Source organism: Ranitomeya imitator, chromosome 2, assembly GCF_032444005.1.
Source record: "Ranitomeya imitator isolate aRanImi1 chromosome 2, aRanImi1.pri, whole genome shotgun sequence".
Lineage (NCBI taxonomy): Eukaryota > Metazoa > Chordata > Amphibia > Anura > Dendrobatidae > Ranitomeya > Ranitomeya imitator.
The window spans coordinates 103,693,901-103,716,704 of NC_091283.1; the positions used below are offsets into that span (position 1 = coordinate 103,693,901).

Consider the following 22,804-nt stretch of genomic DNA (forward strand, 5'->3'; position numbering starts at 1 on the left):
TGCACTTTGGTTTTCCCCTATTTTATATGGATGGTATACATGTTTTTATCTTGGTAATTAATAAAGTTTATATGATTTCTATTTTTGCTTCGCTTAGCGTTATCTTTTGGAGTTATTGGGACTTATAAAACGCGTAACCGATACCCACGCTGAATGGGCCTGTAAATTACGGCAGTCACTGCTACAGTGGGTACAAGGGAGCCAAGCAACCACTAAGGAGGACGTCCTCCAGCTCTTCTTGTTAGAACATTTAATGGACTAACCCCCGAGACACAGGAATGGCTTCGGGACAGGCGGCCAACGACTCTTGAGGAAGCCGCTCGTCTGGCCGATGAACATCATGATGCCTGGAGGCCTCAGTTGTCCGGATCAAAGATGGTCACTAGGGGTCCGCCCATGGACCTGGAGGGCCCCAAAGCACCGAAGATTGTAGGGGGACCAGCTAGAAACCCGGCCTACCACAGTTCCCCTGGGGTGCGATGCCACACCTGCCGTCAGCTGGGCCACCTGCAAAGACAATGTACCAACCGGACTCCGCATACCCAGTGGCCAAAGGCGGGAACAGTTACCTTCAGCCGCGCTGCTGTACACTGCTACCAAGGCGAAGCTGACACTGCATTGGGGGCTACGACTAACCAAGGGGTGGAAGAGATGGAGGAAGTGCTGCATGAAGTAGACCCCGTGCAGGCAGCCCGGGTCAGATAATCGACAACGGCATCGACAGGTCGTGTGGGTTAATGGGAAACGTATGCAGAGACTAAGAGATTACGGGGCAACTTTGACCCTTGTGAAGCCTCATCTTGTCCGGGATCAAGAGAAGACGGACCGGACAGTGGCAGTCCGTGTAGCAGGGGGAGCTATACATCACTGCCAGGATTCACCTGAACTGGGGAGTTGGGGATAGCCTTGTTGAGGTCGGCTTGATGGAGAATTTGCCTGCAGACGTCTTGCTGGGAACTGACTTGGGGCCCATATTGTCTGCCTTCTCGGTTGCCCCTCTGGCTGAGACATATCCTGTGATCACCCGGAGACAAGCTCGAGCTGCGCAGGGGGAATCACACTCGGAGGAGGCCCAGGTAAGACATCTCAGCTCTACACGTATTCCCATAGCCAGACGCATTTCTTTGGCCACCCCAGATGAATTTAAGAGGGAGTTACTTGAGGATCCTTCATTGGAGGGATATCGCGGGAAGGCACAGGAGGGGAGAGGGGTACTGGAAGGGGAACAGTTTGTATGGATGCACTCCTCTTCCGGATCACAGAGCAGCACCAAACAGGGACGAGCCCCACTATAAAACGACAGCTGGTAGTTCCCAAGAAGTATAGGCAGGAGTTACTGCGAATCTCTCATGACATACCCTTGGCAGGGCACTTTGGTGTCAGTCGCACCAGGCATCGTCTGACACGAAACTTCTTTTGGCCGGGGAAAACCTATGATGTTCGTCAGTACTGCCAGACCTGTGACAGTTGCCAGCGCATTGGCAAGAGGGGAGATCGATGCAAGGCCAAATTACGCCCCCTCCCAATTGTGGAGGAACCAATTAGCTGAGTAGCGGTCGATCTGATAGGGCCGTTAGCCAAACCCATTCCGTCAGGGAAAAGGTATATATTGACAGTGGTAGATTATGCCACACGGTATCCAGAGGCGGTTGCGTTACCTAACATACTGGCAGAGATGGTGGCGGCTGCCCTGCTCCAGGTTTTCTCACGGGTTGGATTTCCCCGGGAGATTATCTCGGACCAGCGTACCCAGTTTACAGAAGAGGTGACCGACTGTGGAAGCTGTGCGGCGTAAAGTCCATTAGAAGCGCCCTGTACCACCGGCAAACCAATGGGTTGTGTGAACGCTTTAACGGGACGTTAAAACAACTCACTGGGACTTTTACCAGGACCTACCGGGACTTGGAGAAATTCTTGCCACACCTCCTGTCTGCCTATGGGGAGGTGCACCAAGAATCCACGGGGTTCTCCCTGTTCGAGCTGGTATACGGGAGACTGGTAAGGGAACCCTTAGACTTAGTGCTAGAACACTGGGAAGGGGAGGGCATCATAGAAGGGGTACCTATTGTACCCTATGTGCTGGAATTCCGGGACCGCCTACAGGTGCTGACCCAGGCTGTACGTGAGAACACGCAGGTGACCCAGCGGCGAGAGCACGTATGGTACGATCGGAGGGCCAGAGAGCGCACCTTGGAAATAGGACAGAAGGTCCTGGTGTTAGGGCCCCTGCCATGCAGCTTGGAACTTGTTCTGCCTAGTGGGCTCTATCAGGTAGTGAGGAAAATAGCCGACACCACCTATAATGTCGCCGATTGTGACGACCCCAGGGTTATCCGCATGTTCCACATGAATATACTGAAGCCCTACCGGGAGCGCCCTGAAGAGGTAGTGGCCATCTGTGCACCTGAAGCAGAGAATTTAGCCGGACTTCCCTTGCCGGATGTCTTAGGGGAAAGGACTCAGTTTAAAACATGGGACCAGGTACACTTGGGTGAAGACCTAGGCCCCCGGGAGAGACAGCAGGCGGAGGAGTTGTTGAGGCAGCGACAGAGGATGTTTTTGGGGAGACCAGGGTACACTCGCCTAGCACAACACAAGGTTGAGACCCAGGATCAGACCCCCCCTGCGACAAAACCCCTTTCGCGTCTTTGAGTCTGTACGAGAGGGGATGCGACAAGAGATACAAGAGATGTTGCGTTTAGGGGTCATTGAAGAGTCAGTCCCTGGGCATCCCCTGTAGTGTTAGTGCCCAAGAAGGATTGGACTACACGGTTTTGTGTAGACTATTGTAAGCTCAATGAGAAAACAGTGACGGATGCATATCCCGTGCCGCGTGTGGATGAGTTGTTAGACCGGCTGGCGGAAGCAAAGTATTTGACCACTATCGATTATATGCAAAGGCTACTGGCAGATTCCCCTTAGTCCTGACGCTATTCCCAAGTCGGCATTTGTCACCCTGTTCGGCTTATTCCAGTTTCGAGTTATGCCATTCGGGATGAAGAATGCCCAGGCGACCTTCCAGAGGCTGGCTGACCGGCTTCTGGATGGTCTCCAGGACTATGCTTGTGCCTACCTGGACGACATCGCCATCTACAGTGCGACATGGGAAGAGCATCTAAATCACCTAGAGATAGTATTGGACAGGATCCACAAGGCCGGAATCACCCTGAACCCAAACAAGTGTCACGTGGGCAAAGTAGAGGTTCAGTATTTAGGGCATTGGGTGGGAAGTGGGAAACAGCGACCAGAACCAGCCAAGATTGAGGCCATAGCCAAATGGCCCACCCCACGCACTAAAACCCAGGTCATGGCATTTCGAGGGACAGCAGGGTATTACAGGAAATTCGTTCCCAATTACAGCAGCGTGGCCAAGCCCCTCACTGATCTGACCCGTAAGAACCAACCCCGCCAGGTAACCTGGACCCCAGAGTGTGAGGAAGACTTCCGCCAACTAAAGGACGCCCTCACCAATACCCCTGTATTGGCCGCACCCAATCCAACTAAACGTTTCCTTGTTCACACAGACTCTTCTATGTTTGGTTTGGGGGCAGTACTGAGCTAAGTTGGGCCGGACGGCCAAGAACACGCGGTAGCTTACCTGAGTCGGAAACTACTGCCCCGTGAAGTAAGCTATGCGGCCATCAAGAAGTAATGCCTGGCGGTAGTATGGGCACTCAAAAAAGTTGCCACCATATTTGTATGGACGACAGTTTTCCCTCCTAACGTACCATAATCCCCTAGTCTGGCTTAATCGGGTCTCCGGAGACAACGCCAGATTGCTGCGAGGGAGTTCAGCCCTACAACCTCTGGACTTCACCATCCACTACAGACCCGGCAATCAAAACGGTAACGCCGATGGACTAAGTCGACAAACGGAATTTGTACCAACCTCATAAACTTCGGTCATCCCCGAACCAATCCGTTAAGGATCAGACTGTGTATGCCGATCGCGTCGCTGAAAAGGGGAGCTGTGTTACGGAACCACTCAGCACCCAGAATATGTTGTACAGTTATATGTATGTATAATAGGTTCCATGTGAGATGCATGTCCCTAATGCATCAGCCCACAGCCTACGCCCCTGGGCAGAGGGGACACGATATTCCCCTTTTGTCCGCCCCCCCCACCTTTGTAATTCCCACAGTAAATATCGGCAGGCTGCGGCTATTGTAATGTATGTCTGGCCTGCGGCTTGTCTATTGGCCTGCCCTCTGTATCTGTGTGATATTCTGTGTCCTGTGAGTAAAGTGTTGTCAGACTGGAAATACGTGGAGAAGCAGTGATCTTTTATATGCGCCCATGTAACCAAGCAATTCCAGCCAGCGTCCTTCATTCAGACCCCAGCCAAAGCAGAGTGGACCTACTGAAATATGAGGGTGGTACTGAAAGAGGTACCCCAGCTTGGTAGACCCCCGTTACACCTGCGGATATGGGGTTAATCTGCAGGTTAATAGCGTTCGAAGGGTATGTGCACACGTTGCGGATTTTCTGCGGATCTGCAGCGTTTTTTGCGGTGCAGAAACGCTGCAGATCCGCAATTGATTTACAGTACAATGTAAATCAATGAGAAAAAAAAAATCTCTGTGCAGATGGTGCGGAAAATTCCATGCGGTAACGCTGCGGATTAAAAGAAGTAGCATGTCACTTCTTTTTTGCAGATCTGCAGCATTTTTGTACCAGTTTCATTATAGAAATCCGAAGGGGTAAAAAAAATGCTGAGAATCCGCAGAACCGCACAAAAAACGCGACAAATCCGCAGCTGCGTTTTCTGCGAAGACATGCAGAATCCGCACCAGAAATTCCTAAGGCTAATCCGCTATGTGTGCACATAGCCTTAGGATGCTGCACTGGAAGCCCCACTCTCCTCTAAAGCTCAATGGCTGGGCTTCATAAGAGCACCAAGATATCGGTGATGGGCCCTTCGTTTGGCCCCCATGGTATCCCATCGACACCTTGCATTCATGTCCGGGTGCATTGAGGACGATGTACAAGTAAATACGTCCTCCTCCAGATTGTCCCACTTAAATGCTGCTGTCTGTAATTTTAAAAAATGTGAAAAAGTTTATAGACTATAAGGCCATGTTCACACCATCCTTTTTTTCATGCGGAATCGCCGCGATTTTCCCGCTGCGGGTCCGCAGCTGTTTTCCATGCAGGGTACATTACAATGTACCCTATGGAAAACAGGAACTGCTGTGCCCACATTGCGGAAAATCGCGGAAAAAGCCGCGCTGAATAGCCGCGGTAAAAAAGAAGTACCATGTCACTTCTTTTTGCGGAACTGCAGCGGTTCTGCACCCATTGACCTCCATTGTGAGGTCAAACCCGCAGTAAAACCCGCAGATGAAAAATATATCTGCGGGTTTTACTGCGGTTTGTGGTGCAGAACCGCTGCAGTGTGGCTGCCCCCCGTGCTCCAATCCCACCCCCCCATGCTCCGATGCCACCCCTCCCTTGCTCCGACGCCCCCCCCCGTGCCCTCATCTCCCCCCCTTATACTTACCGGGCCTCCCGGTGTCCGTCCGGCCGTCTTCTCCCTGGGCGCCGCCATCTTGCAAAATGGCGGGCGCATGCGCAGTGCGCCCGCCGAATCTGCCGGCCGGCAGATTCGTTCCACAGTGCATTTTGATCACTGAGATAGGTTATATCTCAGTGATCAAAATAAAAATAATAGTAAATGACCCCCCCCCCCCTTTGTCACCCCCATAGGTAGGGACAATAAAAAAATTAAAAAAAAATTTTTTTTCCACTAAGGTTAGAATAGGGGTAGGGTTAGGGTATTTTCAGCCATTTTAACCCTAAAAAACTTCCTAGAAAACACACAGACTCTGCATAGAAAACTGCATCAAAAAACGCATCAAAAAACGCACCAAAAAAGCACCAAAAAAAGGACCTGCGTTTTCTGCCAAGAGCTGCGGTTTTTAGTCCTGAAAAAAAAGGAGGGAAATCAGGAACGTGTGAACATAGCCTAAAAGGGACATTATTTATCCACAAAAATGGATAGAACATTTCATAAAACTCAGTGGTGTGAATGGGGCCTAACTAGGATTGATCAGTTTCCTAAAGCTGCTTCCAGGAACATTGAATTCTTGTAAGAGTATAAACTATAAGGGCTTGTTCAGATGTTGCATGGTTTTTTAGTTTTGCCATGAAAAGTGCAGCATTTTGCTATACCAGCAAATTGAATGAGATTTCTGAAATTCCATGTACATGCTTATTATCTTCTTACAGGTTGAAAGCAGTTTGAAATCTTTAGCACGTCCATTCTTTCAGCTTTTTTTTTTTTCCAACATTTTTCACCTATTCAGATGAGTACAAGAATAAACTTTTACCTTACGCAGCTCTTTTCCTACGAAGAGAAACATTTTAGGGGCAGTAATGTCTGCTGCAAATACATGTGCATATAAATGTGAGCATACGACTCAACGTAACTTTTTTTTTTTGTCTAGGTTAACTGCACTGTTCATGGATGACTTTGGGCAGATCGCACAATGGCAAGCTATTGTGGCTGGGAGCGTGGCCGGAATGTTGGCGGCTGTTGTAATCTACCCGACTGATGTCATCAAGACTCGTCTTATTGTGCAGAACAGCATGGAACCCGTGTACAGAGGCATAATTCATGCTCTATGTTGTGTGTATTATCAGGAAGGATTCCGCTCTCTATATCGAGGGGTGTCCCTCTCAATTCTTGGTAAGATGTAAAAGCTGATCTACCATGCTTTGATGATTATTATTGCCGTTTCACAGCTGAGATCCATTCTCTTTAAAGGGACTCGTTCCCTCCAAATTCAGGTGACAAATCTTCAACCATAGGGTTGGGGTTTTCGGGTGTTTGATTCACCCTTTCCTTACCCGCCGGCTGCATGCTGTCTGCAGTATTGGATTGAAGTTCATTCTCTGTCATATGTAGTACATGCCTGCACAAGGCAATCTTGCCTTGCGCAGGCGTGTACTATGGAGGACAGAGAATGAACTTCAATCCAATATTGCAGCCAGCGGGTAAGGAAAGGGTGAATCAAACACCCAAAAAACCCGCCCCTATGGCTGAAGATTGTTCCCTCCAAATTCAGGTGACAGAGTCCCTTTAAGCATTTATCATGATCAGACTTGTAGAAGTCTGACATGGCAATGCCATGTGCATGCACCAGTAATATGGCATACATATGGGCATCCACACTGTGCATTGAGGCTAACCAGATTATTGCACAACATTCTAATATATAATGACCCTGATTTATTACAGCAGGATAGCTTTCAATTGTGCAATCTGCTCAAAAGTTCATCAGAATTCTGGTGTGAAATGCCTTTGTAAATTCGCAAATTCTGTGACTTTAAGGCTACTTTCACACTAGCGTCGTTCGACGCACGTCACAATGCGTTGTTTTGAAGAAAAACGCATCCTGCAAAGCTGCCTGCAGGATACGTTTTTTTTCTCCATAGACTTTCATTAGCGACGCATTGCCACACGTTGCATCCGTCGTGCAACGCATGCAACGTGTTTTTGCAGTCCATCGGGACAAAAACGTTGCTTGCAACGTTTTTTTTTGTCCGTCGGGTCCGCTTTTTCCAACCGCGCATGCGCGGCCGGAACTCCGCCCCCTCCTCCCCGGACCTTACAATGGGGCAGCGGATGCGTTGTAAAACTGCATCCGCTGCCCCCGTTGTGACTTTACTTCACAGCATGCGTCGGTACGTCGGCCCGACGCACTGCGACGGGCCCGTACCAACACTAGTGTGAAAGTAGCCTTAGTGTTTACATGCCAGGTTCTCCCAGCTGTGCCAAAATGGATGGGGGCAAGGGACCACAGCTTATTATTAATAATAATAATATTTGTTATAGCGCCATTTATTCCATGGTGCTTTACATGTAAGGGGGGTATACATAATAAAAACAAGTACAATACAATACATGTCATAACTGGTACAGGAGACGAGAGGACCCTGCCCGCGAAGGCTCACAATCTACAAGGGATGGGTGAGAATACAGTAGGCGAGGGTAGAGCTGGTCAAGCAGCGGTTTGGTCGATCGGTGGTTACTGCAGGTTATAGGCTTGTCGGAAGAGGTGGGTCTTCAAGGCTCTTTTTGAAGGTTTCGATGGTAGGCGAGAGTCTGATGTGTTGTGGTAGAGAGTTCCAGAGTAGGGGGGATACGCAAGATAAATCTTGTATACGATTGTGGGAAGAGTAGATAAGAGGGGAGTAGAGAAGGAGATCTTGTACCGGGAGACAAGGTCACAGATGTATGGAGGGGACAGGTTGTGGATGGCTTTGTATGTCATGGTTAGGGTTTTGTACTGGAGTCTTTGGGCAATGGGGAGCCAGTGAAGGCATTGACAGAGGAGAGAGGCTGGGGAATAGCGTGGGGGGACAGGTGGATTAGTCGGGCAGCAGAGATTAGAATAGATTGGAGGGGTGCGAGAGTGTTCGAGGGGAGGCCACAGAGCAGGAGGTTACAGTAGTCGAGGCGCGAGATGATGAGGGCATGGACTAGGGTTTTGCAGATTCTTGGTTAAGGAATGAACGGATTCGTGAAATATTTTTGAGTTGAAATCGGCAGGAAGTGGCAAGGGCTTGGATATGTGGTTTGAAGGAGAGATCAGCGTCAAGGATTACCCCGAGGCAGCGAGCTTGTGGGGCTGGGGAGAGTAGGCAGCCATTTACTGTAATGGATAGGTTTGATGGGGGGGGAAAGATGATGCATTCTGTTTTGTCCATGTTAAGTTTCAGAAATCTAGTGGAGAAGAAGGATGAAATAGCGGACAGACATTGAGGGATTCTGGTTAGTAGGGTGGTGATATCTGGTCCAGAGATTTAGATCTGTGTGTCATCAGCATAGAGGTGATACTGAAAGCCATGAGATTCTATGAGCTGTCCCAGGCCAAAGGTGTAAATGGAAAAGAGCAGGGGCCCTAGGACTGAACCTTGTGGGACACCTCGACAGATGTGAGGTGAGGAGGTGGTGTGTGAGTGGGAGACGCTGAATGTCCGGTCTGTTAGGCATGATGAGATCCAGGATAGGGACAAGTCTGATGCCAAGGGATGAGGGGGTCTGTAATAATAGGGAATGGTCCACTATGTCAAAGGCAGCCGACAGGTCCAGGAGGAGGAGGACAGAGTAGTGTAGCTTGCTCTTGGCGGTTAAGAGGTCATTGGTGACCTTAGTTAGGGCAGTTTCAGTGGAGTGGTGTGACCGGAAGCCAGATTGTAAGCGGTCGAAGAGGGAGCAAGAAGAGAAATGGGAGGACAGTTCAAGGTTGACGTTTTGTTCCAGTAGCTTGGAGGCATAGGGGAGAAGTGATATAGGGTGATAGCTAGATACAGAGGATGGGTCAAGAGAGGGCTTTTTGAGGATAGGTGTGATAAAGGCATGTTTAAAGCTTGAGGGGAAAACACAAGTTAGTGATAGGTTGAAGAGATGGGTTAGGGTTGGGATGAAGACTGTGGTGAGGTTTGGGATGAAGTGGGATGGGATCGGGTCAAGTGCACAGGTGGTGAGATGTGATCTTGAGAGTAGAGTGGAAAGTCGATCTTCTGTAATGGTGGAGAAGTTGGTTTTGGAGGTGGAGGGCTGGGAAGTCGGGAGGAAGGGCTCTGGGGGTTGTTGACCAAAACTGTCTCTGATGTTATCAATCTTCTGCTTGAAAAATGAGGCAAAGTCTTCAGCTGAGATGAGTGGGGAGGGAGGAGATGCTGTGGGACAGAGGAGAGAATTGAAGGTGTTGAATAACTGTTTAGGGTTGTGAGACAGGGAGGATATGAGTGATGAGAAGTAGGTTTGTTTAGCTGTGGCGAGTGTGGTCTTGAAAGTAGTGAGGGACTGTTTGAATGCAATGAAGTGCTCGTTGGAGTGGGATCTTTTCCATCTGCGCTCAGCAGCCCTGGAAGCTCGCCTCAGTTCTTTGGTCAGGTTGGTGTGCCAGGGCTGTCTGTTGATTTTGCGAGCTTTGGTATGTGTAAGTGGGGTAGCAGATTCCAAAGCTACAGCTATTGTGGTGTTATATAGAGCAGCAATGTCATCCGCATTGTGTAAGGAACTTATATCTGTGAGAGGGAGGAGGGATTCAGAGAATGAGTGTAGGTCAAGGTGTTTAAGATTTCTGCGAGGGTGTGAAAGTTTGTGGGGTGGGGATTGTAGACATGGAGTGGAGAGGGAAGAGAATGTGAGTAGTTTGTGGTCAGAGAGAGGAAGAGGTGAGTTAGGAGGTTAGATAGGGAGCAGAGGCGAGTGAAGATGAGGTCGAGTGTGTGGCCATCTTTGTGGGTGGCTGTAGAAGACCATTGAGTGAGGCCGAAGGAGTAAGTGAGAGATAGAAGTTTAGTGGCACCTGAGAGGGAAGTGTCAATGGGGATGTTGAAGTCACCCATGATGATAGTGGGGATGTCCGCGGAAAGGAAATGAAGTAGCCAGGTGGTGAAGTGGTCAAAGAAGGTGTTGGCTGGCCCTGGGGGCGGTAGATGACAGCCAGTTGGAGGGGGAGTAGATGCGCACAGAGTGCACCTCAAAGGAAGGGAGGGTGGCAGTGGAATTGGGGTGAAGGAGTAGGTATCTGACAGGAGAAAACCAACTCCTCTGCCATGTTTGCTGCTGGGGCAGAGAGTGTGAGAAAGGTGGAAGCCACCATACGAAAGTGCAGCAGGAGAGGCTGTGTCAGAAGGGGTGAGCCAGGTTTCGGTGATGGCGAGGAAGGAAGCTTGTTTAGTTCATGACGAGCTGTGCCGTTCCTTACAATAAGGAACAGGAGTAACATTTCTGGCGTGATGCACCAAAGTGCACACCACTCTTCAGATGCTTCTGATTCATTAAGAGGCATGCATCCAGAGTGTCTGACAACTAGCAAGAAAGTCGTCTGTCTAGATCAGTGTTCCCCAACTCCGGTCCTCAAGAGCCACCAACAGGTCTTGTTTTCAGGGTTTCCTTAGTATTGCACAGGTGATAATTGCATCACCTGGACAGGCAAGCATTCAATCACTTGTGCAATACTAAGGAAATCCTGAAAACAAGACCTGTTGGTGGCTCTTGAGGACCGGAGTTGGGGAACACTGCTCTATATGAATCAGGACCATTGTTTTCGTGTGTTTGTTTATATGTACAGTACAGACCAAAAGTTTGGAGACACCTTCTCATTTAAAGATTTTTCTGTATTTTCATGACTATGAAAATTGTACATTCACACTGAAGGCATCAAAACTATGAATTAACACATGTGGAATTATATACTTAATTTCAGTTGTTTCACACTTTTTTCTCTAGTCACCTTCCACGACGGCATATGGAGGTTGTCTCTTTGCCCTAATGGGGAACAGGAAACACAGAGAGGTTTAAAAGGACCTCCCACCTGCCAATGTCTTTCCTGTTCCCCATGGGACAGGGAGAGGTCTCCAGGTGCTGTAGTGGCCGGCGACTGCGGTACCTTTATGCAGGCTTTGCCTGTCAGAGCCGGGCAGCTGTGGTCGCGTTCCGCCTCCTCCTTTTGCTGCTCCAGTCGTCCTGCTTGCAGGTGCCTCGGGACCCCCTCCCGGCCTTCCCGCGCCCCCACGAGGGCAAAGCAGGCCTGGGATCCCTCGCCGGGCTCCTCCATGAGCTGCCCGGTGTTCTCCCCCTCCATCGACGGCTCGGCGTTCCGGATGTGACGTCGGCGGTCTCGCGCGTCACTTCCGGTCCTTCATACCTCTGGAAGCCGGTTCTTCCAGGATCGCCAGCCGGCGTGTCGGACTAATGGCGTCCCCTCACATGGATCCTGGAGGGGGAGGGGGAACTCTTGATTGCTGGAGGCAGGTGCAGGACAGCGTTCTTAAACCCTGCTGAACCACCACTGAGGTAAGGCTATTTCCCCAGTATGGATGGTTCCTTGTGCCCTGCGTCTGCGGAGGCCAGCGCTACCCCTGCTACAGTGAGTGTTTTGCAGGGATAGGATCCGGGAGGTAGTACCTATAGGGGGTTTAGTGTCCTCACTCCTCTCTCCCTTTCCGTTTCAGGGAGAAAAGTCTGCCCCTAAAGCCGCTATTAAAAAGAAGTGCCCAGTCTGTTCTACTAAATTCCCTCCTAACTGGGACAAAAAGCTCTGCCAGCCATGTACTGACAGGATTGTAAAAGCTGAGCAACCATCTCTGCTGGATGACATTCGCTCCTTAGTAAAACAGGAAGTGCAATCTTCGTTAGCAGCTTTTACTCCTCCACCTCCGCCACCACATTCCCCAGCTAAAAAGAGAAAAATTCAGGTGGTTGAATCGGACTCTGATTCAGACCTCTCCCATACTTCTTCTGTGGGCTGGGAAGATCCTGTATCACCTAAAGCTGAGGTCAGGAAATACCTCTTTTCCTCAGATTACATTGAGGATCTAGTATCTGCTGTCCGTAATACTATGGGCCTAGAAGAGAAATATGAACCACAGTCCATACAGGATCAGATGTTTGGTGGGCTCAGATCGGAGAAGAGAGTGGGGTTCCCGGTGCACGCTAACATTGTTAGTATGATTGATCAGGAATGAGAACAGCCTGAGAAACGCCTCAGTACCCCTTCAGAGATGAAGCATAGATTTCCTCTAGAGGGTGAAACGATCAAATTGGACATTCCTAAAGTTGATGTGCAGGTGGCTAGAGTCGCCAAAAGAACAGCACTCCCTTTTGAGGATTCCTCTCAATTAAAGGATCCTATGGACAGAAAGATTGAAAGCCTCCTAAAAAGTCTTGGGAAACTTCTACGTCTATCCTTAAGGCCAATGTCGCTTCCACTTGTGTTGCCAGGGCCCTCTCCTGCTGGTTGGAGAAATTAGAGTCTCATATATCTCAGGGTACCCCAAGAAGGTGAATTATTAGATTCACTTCCCATCCTGCATAGAGCCTCTGGGTTTCTGGCTGACGCTTCTCTAGAATCCGTTAGAGTGGCCGCCAGATCTCTTGTACTCTCCAACTCTGCTAGAAGAGCCCTCTGGCTTAAAATATGGAGCGGTGATATCATCTCAAAGGCCAAGTTGTGTGCTATACCCTTTAAGGGAGATTATGTTTTCGGCCCGGCCTTAGACGATATTCTTGACAAGGCTACTGACAAGAAAAAGGCACTCCCGGAGCAAAAACAACCGAGGAAACGGTTTTTTCGTGCCCCACAGTCTCAGCCCCCTCAAGCAAGAGGGAAAGGCAAAACCGGCAGGTGGAGTTACGCAAAGGGTAGAGGGAAAAATATTTTTGTCCCCCAGCAGCAGCAGCAACAGTCCCAACAGGACAAGCAATGACTCCGACCCGGTAGGGGGAGACTCTCAAAATATGTGGGTCAGTGGGAAAATATCACCAGTTCCCACTGGGTCCTCAATGTCATCAAGGAGGGCCTATTGATCGAGTTAATACCTTCCCCCCCCCCCCCTCAGGGTCTAAAAGTTACTACCCTTCCGACCTCAAGAGATCACAATTTGTTGACATTGGGTCTCAGGGATCTTATGGAATCAAATGTGATCTCCCCAGTTCCACATCTGGAACAGGGAAAAGGACATTATTCCCGGCTATTCTTAGTACCCAAACCCTCAGGGGATGTACGAATTATTATAAACCTAAAAGGTCTAAACCAACATGTGAAATATCGCAAGTTCAAGATGGAGTCAGTAAGATCTGCAATTCCTATGATAGGACATCACTCCTTTATGGCAACCATCGACCTAAAGGATGCATATTTTCACATTCCTATCCACCCGAGACACAGAAAATACCTCAGGTTTGCGATACAGGGGAGTCATCGAGTGGAGCACTATCAGTTTGGAGTCCTTCCCTTCGGCATTTCCTCAGCACCAAGAGTATTCTCCAAGATCATGGCAGAGGCAGTGTCATTTATCCGGAGTCAAGGTGTCTGTATAGTGCCCTACCTGGACGATCTCCTGATAGTAGCCCCCACCGAGATGACCCTGATGTCCCATGTGTCAACCACTTTGGAGATATTGAAGTCTCTGGGTTGGATTCCAAACATGAAGAAGTCTCAGCTTCAACCCTCAAAAACCAGAAAGTTCTTGGGTGTAGTTCTGGACTCAACAAAACAGATGTCCTTTCTCCCAGACGATCACAGGCTATCATTAGTAGCAAAAGTCAGAAGATTCAAGGAGACGAGATTTCCTACTCTTCGAGAAGGAATGTCTCTCTTAGGCTCCATGACAGCCTGCATACAATCGGTGGCTTGGGCTCAAGCTCACTCGAGAATTCTCCAAACCCACATTCTGGACAGGTGGGATGGTCGACCTGGCACTCTAACAAAAAGGATTCACACACCCGGTCGAGTGAAAGCATCCTTAACATGGTGGATGAATTCCAGAAACCTCCTGAAGGGTGTGAGCTGGATTCAGCTTCCGCTAACCACGATCAAGACAGATGCCAGCAGGAGGGGCTGGGGAGCCATAATAAATCACGTTCCTTACCAAGGTCTTTGGAACCAGTCAATCAGCGAGAAATCGTCAAATTTCAGAGAGCTCAAAGCTGTGGAAGAGGCCCTGTTAGCAGCAAGCCGTCAGATTTCTGGTCAACATGTCCAGATCTATTCGGACAATATGACCACGGAGGCTCATATCAAGCACCAGGGCAGTACAAAATTCCTCAGTCTGAAAAAGATCTCCGCTCGAATTTTTTATTGGGCCGAAAAACACTTACTGTCCCTGACGGCAATTCACCTAAAAGGGACTGCAAATTTTCAAGCAGACTACCTGAGTCGCCAGGACATTCTTCCTGGCGAATGGAGCCTGGATCTTCAAACGTTCAACATGCTAGTACAAAAGTGGGGTCTTCCAGAGGTCGACCTCTTTGCCTCTCACCAGAACGCAAAAGTCAAAACCTTTTTTTTCCTTGAACCCAAGAGGCAATCCCAGAGGAGTGGATGCCCTAGTCCAAGATTGGCACTTCCAGCTTGCCTATGCATTTCCGCCAATCCCAATCCTTGCAAAGGTTCTAAGGAAGATACGAATAGAAGGGACCCCGACTATCCTGATAGCTCCTTTTTGGCCCAAAAGAAGTTGGTTCAACTTGATCATCCAACTACAAGTGGATGGACCGGTAATGTTACCTCTAAAAAACAATCTCCTCTCTCAGGGTCCTATTCTCCACGCAGACCCTCAGAAATGGAACTTAGCGGCGTGGTTACTGAAGCCCAAGTCTTGAAAGCAAAAGGACTATCGGACCCTGTCATAGCTACTCTCCAAAAATCGAGAAAGCCAGTAACCAACGCCATCTACAACAAAATCTGGAAAAATTTTTGTCGTTTTGTTTGTCTAACCTTCCAGACCCTCTCAAGCCCAATATACCTAACATTTTAGATTTTTTACAAAAAGGCTTAGAAATGGGTCTTAGACCCAGTACTCTCAAGGTCCAGGTCTCGGCACTTAGTTCCTTTTTTGATCAAGATCTAGCAGGTGATCGCTGGATCAAAAGGTTCTTAACATCAGCAACTAGGATGAATCCTAGAAAACAGATCATAGTTCCCCCATGGGATCTTAATGTGGTGCTCCAAGGTCTTACAGGCCCGCCTTTTGAACCTTTGTCCTCCTGCTCTCTTCAAAATCTTGCCTATAAAACTGTGTTTTTGGTAGCCATAACTTCGGCTAGAAGAGTGGGTGAACTACAAGCCTTATCTATAAGAGAGCCGTATCTTCTAGTGAGAGATGACTCAATAGTACTTCGTCTAGATCCTTCTTTTCTTCCGAAGGTAGTCTCTGACTTTCATCGTTCCCAAGAGATTGTTCTACCGACCTTTTGCCATAATCCTGCAAATTCGGAAGAAAGAAGATTTAACACTCTGGATGTCCGACGTATTCTGCTGCAATACTTAGATCAGACCCATGCTTTCAGAATCGATCATAACCTCTTTGTCCATCTCTCTGGGCAAAATAAGGGTAAAAATGTAGCTAAAAATACCATTGCTACATGGATCAAAAAGGCTATAACGGAAGCCTACCTTGCTCAAAACAAAATACCTCCAGTAGGGATCAAGGCCCATTCAACAAGATCTACGTCAGTCTCCTGGGCAGAAAGAGCAGGTGCATCCCCAGAGCAGATCTGCAGGGCAGCAACGTGGTCTTCACTTCATACCTTCTCTAAACATTACAGATTAGATGTATTGTCCAATAAGGACTTAGTCTTCGGCCGTAAAGTTCTCCAGGCCGTTGTCCCTCCCTAGTGCCAAATTAGTTGGTATTCCTCCATATGCCGTCGTGGAAGGTGACTAGAGAAAATATAATTATTCTTACCGTTAATTCGGTTTCTAGGAACCTTCCACGACGGCACTAATTTCCCACCCGATACATATTCCTGGACTAGTTCTGGGATTCAGAAGGTAAACCGGTGCTATGGTTTCAGTTGTAAGTCACTGGGAGGTGGGAGGTCCTTTTAAACCTCTCTGTGTTTCCTGTTCCCCATTAGGGCAAAGAGACAACCTCCATATGCCGTCGTGGAAGGTTCCTAGAAACCGAATTAACGGTAAGAATAATTCTATTTTTTATGTCTTATATTCTAGGTTCTTCAAAGTAGCCACCTTTTGCTTTGATGACTGCTTTGCACACTCTTGGCATTCTCTTGATGATTTTCAAGAGGTAGTCACCGGGAATGGTCTTCCAACAATCTTGAAGGAGTTCCCAGAGATGCTTAGCACTTGTTGGCCCTTTTGCCTTCACTCTGTGGTCCAGCTTACCCCAAACCATCTCGATTGGGTTCAGGTCTGGTGACTGTGGAGGCCAGGTCATCTGGCGTAGTACCCCATCACTCTCCTTCTTGGTCAAATAGCCCTTGCACAGCCTGGAGGTGTGTTTGGGGTCATTGTCCTGTTGAAAAATAAATGATGGTCCAACTAAACGCAAACCGGATGAAATAGCATGCCGCTGCAAGATGCTGTGGTAGCCATGCTGGTTCAGTATGCCTTCAATTTTGAATAAATACCCAGCAGTGTCGCCAGCAAAGCATCCCCACACCATCAAACATCCTCCTCCTCCATGCTTCACGGTGGGAACCAGGCATGTAGAATCTATCTGTTCAACTTTTCTGCGTCGCACAAAGACACGGTGGTTGGAACCAAAGATCTCAAATTTGGACTCCTCAGACCAAAGCACATATTTCCACTGGTCTAATGTCCATTCCTTGTGTTCTTTAACCCAAACAAGTCTCTTCTGCTTGTTGCCTGTCCTTACCAGTGGTTTCCTAGCAGCTATTTTACCATGAAGGCCTGCTGCACAAAGTCTCCTCTTAAGGCCAGGATCACACATGCGAGAAACATGTCCGTGTCTCGCATGTGAAATCCAAGCTCTGGCGCCGGCACTCCAGAGCGGAGCGTGCGGCTCCATGTGTTGCTATGCGGCCACACGCTCCTCTGTGGAGTGCCGGCTCCAGAGCTTGGATTTCACATGCGAGACATAGACGTGTTTCTCACATGTGTGATCCCGGCCTAAAGGTACCGTCACACATAACGATATCGTTAACGATATTGTTGCTTTTTGTGACGTAGCAACGATATCGTTAACGAAATCGTTATGCGTGACAGCGACCAACGATCAGGCTCCTGCTGGGAGATCGTTGGTCACTGGGGAAAGTCCAGGACTTTATTTCGTCACTGGATCTCCCGCTGACATCGCTGAATCGGCGTGTGTGACGCCAATTCAGCGATGTCTTCACTGGTAACTAGGGTAAACATCAGGTTACTAAGCGCAGGGCCGCGCTTAGTAACCCGATGTTTACCCTGGTTACCATTGTAAAAGTAAAAAAAAAAAACACTACATACTTACATTCCGGTGTCTGGTCATGTCCCTCGCCTTCAGCTTCCCGCACTGACTGTGAGCGCCGGCCGGCCATAAAGCAAAGCACAGCGGTGACGTCACCGCTGTGCTTTACGGCTGGCGCTCAGTCAGTGCGGGAAGCTGAAGGCGAGGGACGTGACCAGACACCGAAATGTAAGTATGTAGTGTTTTGTTTTTTTTTGTTTTTTTTAACTTTTACAATGGTAACCAGGGTAAACATCGGGTTACTAAGCGCGGCCCTGCGCTTAGTAACCCGATGTTTACCCTGGTTACCCGGGGACTTCGGCATCGTTGGTCGCTGGAGAGCTGTCTGTGTGACAGCTCTCCAGCGACCAAACAGTGACGCTGCAGCGATCAACATCGTTGTCTAGATCACTGCAGCGTCGCTTAATGTGACGGTACCTTTAGTTGTTGTAGAGATGTGTCTGCTGCTAGAACTTTGTGTGGCTCACAGATATCCACCCTATATTAAAAATATCAACCTTTATTTAAACCTTAATAAATATAAACAACACACCAAACACCACAAGAAAGGAAAAGAACCAGGGGTGTGCCTACCCCTACACTGGCCTAACTTCACCTACCTATTTGCGGAGGTTGGCACCCTAAAACCTGCGCAGTGGCGCCCCCGCTCCTCGACGGCTCTCCCTGCTCACCCTATTGGGCCCTATAGTGGCAGGGGGTGAGGAAGATGATGAATAAGCTGGTGAGAAAGAAAAAGAGGTATGTATGCAGTATTTATCTAAATAGATGTATAAATTGGTAGTGAAATAACTTAGATTGGTACTTTGATGAAAAAACTAGATTGAAATTGTAGTTATTCTCAGGAAGCTTAGCTAATATGGTTTAATACAATGGCTAAACTAATATCCTAATAGAGCTACTAGACTATAGTTGTAGATGCCTAAACACTATATAATCAGTTCTACTCTATAATCGATTTATTCAAATAGGAATCTCTTTGTTGTACTGGATGTGACAGGACACCTATAAGATATTCTTTATAAGAAGATAATTATACTTTTACTACCCCCTAGCAAATCCTAGTATAAAGGGTGATTTTAGAATGTATATAGAAGAAAATGTTCTACATATCCTGCTCTGTCCAATATGTACAGAAAAAAACAGAGTAACTACACCCTACCAATCTAGATGTATCTCAATTATAGTGATATTAGTACACATATGTAGGCCTAGATGTATCTCAATTATAGTGATATTAGTATATGTAGGCCTACATATGTGTACTAATATCACTATAATTGAGATAAATCTAGATTGGTAGGGTGTAGTTACTCTGTTTTTTTCTGTACATATTGGACAGAGCAGGATATGTAGAACATTTTCTTCTATATACATTCTAAAATCACCCTTTATACTAGGATTTGCTAGGGGGTAGTAAAAGTATAATTATCTTCTTATAAAGAATATCTTATAGGTGTCCTGTCACATCCAGTACAACAAAGAGATTCCTATTTGAATAAATCGATTATAGAGTAGAACTGATTATATAGTGTTTAGGCATCTACAACTATAGTCTAGTAGCTCTATTAGGATATTAGTTTAGCCATTGTATTAAACCATATTAGCTAAGCTTCCTGAGAATAACTACAATTTCAATCTAGTTTTTTCATCAAAGTACCAATCTAAGTTATTTCACTACCAATTTATACATCTATTTAGATAAATACTGCATACATACCTCTTCTTCTTTCTCACCAGCTTATTCATCATCTTCCTCACCCCCTGCCACTATAGGGCCCAATAGGGTGAGCAGGGAGAGCCATCGAGGAGCGGGGGCGCCACTGCGCAGGTTTTAGGGTGCCAACCTCCGCAAATAGGTAGGTGAAGTTAGGCCAGTGTAGGGGTAGGCACACCCCTGGTTCTTTTCCTTTCTTGTGGTGTTTGGTGTGTTGTTTATATTTATTAAGGTTTAAATAAAGGTTGATATTTTTAATATAGGGTGGATATCTGTGAGCTGTATATGAATAATCCCTCTGACAATTGCGTACGATTTGTTTAGAACTTTGTGTGGCATTGACCTGGTCTCTAATCTGAGCTGATGTTAACCTGCAATTTCTGAGGCTGGTGACTCCCAATTTTTCGGTCTGACTGACCTTCATTTCTTAAAGTAATGATGGTCACTCGTTTTTCTTTACTTAGCTGCTTTTTTCTTGCCATAATACAAATTCTAACAGTCTATTCAGTAGGACTAACAGCTGTGTATCTACCAGACTTCTGCTCAACACAACTGATGGTCCCAACCCCATTTATAAGGCAAGAAATCCCACTTATTAAACCTGACAGGGCACACCTGTGAAGTGAAAACCATTCCCGGTGACTACCTCCTGAAGCTCATCAAGAGAATGCCAAGAGTGTGCAAAGCAGTCATCAAAGCAAAAGGTGGCTACTTTGAAGAACCTAGAATATAAGACATATTTTCAGTTGTTTCACACTTTTTTGTTAAGTATATAATTCCACATGTGTTAATTCATAGTTTTGATGCCTTCAGTGTGAATGTACAATTTTCATAGTCATGAAAATACAGAAAAATCTTTAAATGAGAAGGTGTGTCCAAACTTTTGGTCTGTACTGTATATGTTTGCCTCTTTGGATACAGTGGTCCGCATTGAAACTTGTCTCATTAATCCTGGTGTCGAATCAAGGATCAATATTTTCAATGCAAGTCTGTGGGTCTGTGAATAAAATTAGACAGTACTTGGAAGACTTCCGAATTTATTTTTTTTTATGCATTACACTGAGGAACACAATTTTTTAAGAGTTAGGTCAGACAACTGTTCTTAATTAATTTTTGGATGCTGAATCCAGAAATGATCTCAGTTTTTCTCTATCACGTCAAGTTTTTGAACTATAGGATTTTTGTCTTCTCAAAACTATGTAAACTACTGTACATAAAAAGTGTTTTTTTTTTATTAAATAGTACAAATATGAACAAAAAATGAAATATATAATAAATAGGCATGATAAAGTTGTGACTACTCTTACAAGTTGCCACGTAGCTCTATATGAGTCGAATTGTAATCAGATAACAAGTCTTATTACAGATATCAGTGCAATTGTGCTTCTCTGGCAGGTAAGTTGTGTAGCAAAAACTTGGCGTGCTAGAAAAAAACTGACTACATTTTTGGAATCAGCATGCCAATTTTAGTATAAATCAGCTCAAAAACCTAACTCAACAGAAAATGTTTTTCAAATTGTTCCCCTGTGTAGATAGGTATATTTCTTCGTGTTTTTTTTTGTTTTTTGTTTTTTTTCACATACAATAAAAAAAAACAGATGGCACTCTGAAGAAACTTTGTCCTCTTTCTATAACATACCGTATATTTTCAGCTTGCTTATAGTATTAAATGAGTAGATCTACATACATTGTGGTCGATCTACAACAACTATGCAGCAATGCTCTAAAAGTAATAATTTATGCTACTGAAGCTACACACGGAGGGAAAATTGTTTGAGCCCACCTGCGACTGACAAGATGATGTCAAAGGGGTACTCTGCTCCTAATACACAGTGCAAAACGTATAGGGTAAACTCCAAAAATCGTATCTGTGTAGCACCCATGATGTGTAAGCCCCAAGGATTACTGAAACTCTTAGGGTACCGTCACACTGAAATGACGCTGCAGCGATACGACAACGATGTCGATCGCTGCAGCGTCGCTGTTTGGTCGCTGGAGAGCTGTCACACAGACCGCTCTCCAGCGACCAACGATCCCGAAGTCCCCTGGGGTAACCAGGGTAAACATTGGGTTACTAAGCGCAGGGCCGCGCTTAGTAACCCGATGTTTACCCTGGTTACCAGCGTAAACGTAAAAAAAACAAACATTACATACTTACCTTCCGTGTCTGTCCTCCGGCGCTGTGCTTTCCTCTGCACTTTCAGCGCCGGTCAGCCGTAAAGCAGAGCGGTGATGTCACCGCTGTGCTTTCTGGCTGGCCGGCGCTCACAGCCAGTGCAGAGAAGCAGAGCGCCGGAGGGCAGACACGGAATGTAAGTATGTAGTATTTGTTTTTTTTACGTTTACGCTGGTAACCAGGGTAAACATCGGGTTACTAAGTGCGGCCCTGCGCTTAGTAACCCAATGTTTACCCTGGTTACCAGTGAAGACATCGCTGAATCTGCGCACACACGCCGATTCAGAGATGTCAGCGGGAGATCCAGCGACGAAATAAAGTTTCAGACGATCTGCTACGACGTACGATTCTCAGCGGGGTCCCTGATCGCAGTAGCGTGTCACACAGCGAGATCGTAAGGATATACTTACCTTCTGTGTCTGTCCTCCAGCGCTGTGCTTCTCTGCACTGGCTGTGAGCGCCGGCCAGCCGGAAAGCACAGCGGTGACTTCACCGCTCTGCTTTACGGCTGACCGGCGCTGACAGTGCAGAGGAAAGCACAGCGCCGGAGGACAGACAAGGAAGGTAAATATGTAATGTTTGGTTTTTTACGTTTACGCTGGTAACCAGGGTAAACCTCGGGTTACTAAGCGCGGCCCTGCGCTTAGTAACCCGATGTTTACCCTGGTTACCAGGGGACTTCGGAATCGTTGGTCGCTGGAGAGCGGTCTGTGTGACAGCTCTCCAGTGACCACACAGCGACGCTGCAGCGATCGACATCGTTGTCGTATCGCTGCAGCGTCGTTTTAGTGTGACGGTACCCTTAGAGTGGTAATATCATTACTACCAATCGAGAATTTTACTGCATTGTCTTTTTATGTGTATTTTGTACTTGCCGCAGTAAAAGCATGTCAAATGATTGTTGTAGGAGCTGTTCCGTTTTCAGCCGGACTTTTCTTCATGAATATCAGCTTGGATAAGATTTGGAAGGAGCCCAGTGTACGTTTATCTGCCGCTCAGAACTTTGTGAATGGATGCCTTGCCGCTGGAGTGGCACAGACGATGTCTTTTCCTTTTGAAACTGTCAAGAGAAAAATGCAGGTAAGTTCATTTCTTCAACTTGTGAAAGAAACATTTTCAGTCCAGAAAACAGGTAGGACAAATGTTGGCCGAAGTCTGCCCAACGCCATAGTTAAAGGGAGTC

The 22,804-nt window shown here is 47.1% G+C and overlaps 1 protein-coding gene across 1 annotated transcript in view; it reads left to right on the forward strand.

Moving 5' to 3' along the window:
- Positions 1 to 22,804, forward strand: part of SLC25A43 (solute carrier family 25 member 43) — a 59,166-nt gene that overhangs the window by 15,204 nt on the left and 21,158 nt on the right. Inside the window, exons 2-3 of the mRNA XM_069747092.1 lie at positions 6,448 to 6,689; positions 22,529 to 22,701. Coding sequence (XP_069603193.1) covers positions 6,448 to 6,689; positions 22,529 to 22,701 — 415 coding nt within the window. The remainder of the gene's footprint in view (positions 1 to 6,447; positions 6,690 to 22,528; positions 22,702 to 22,804) is intronic.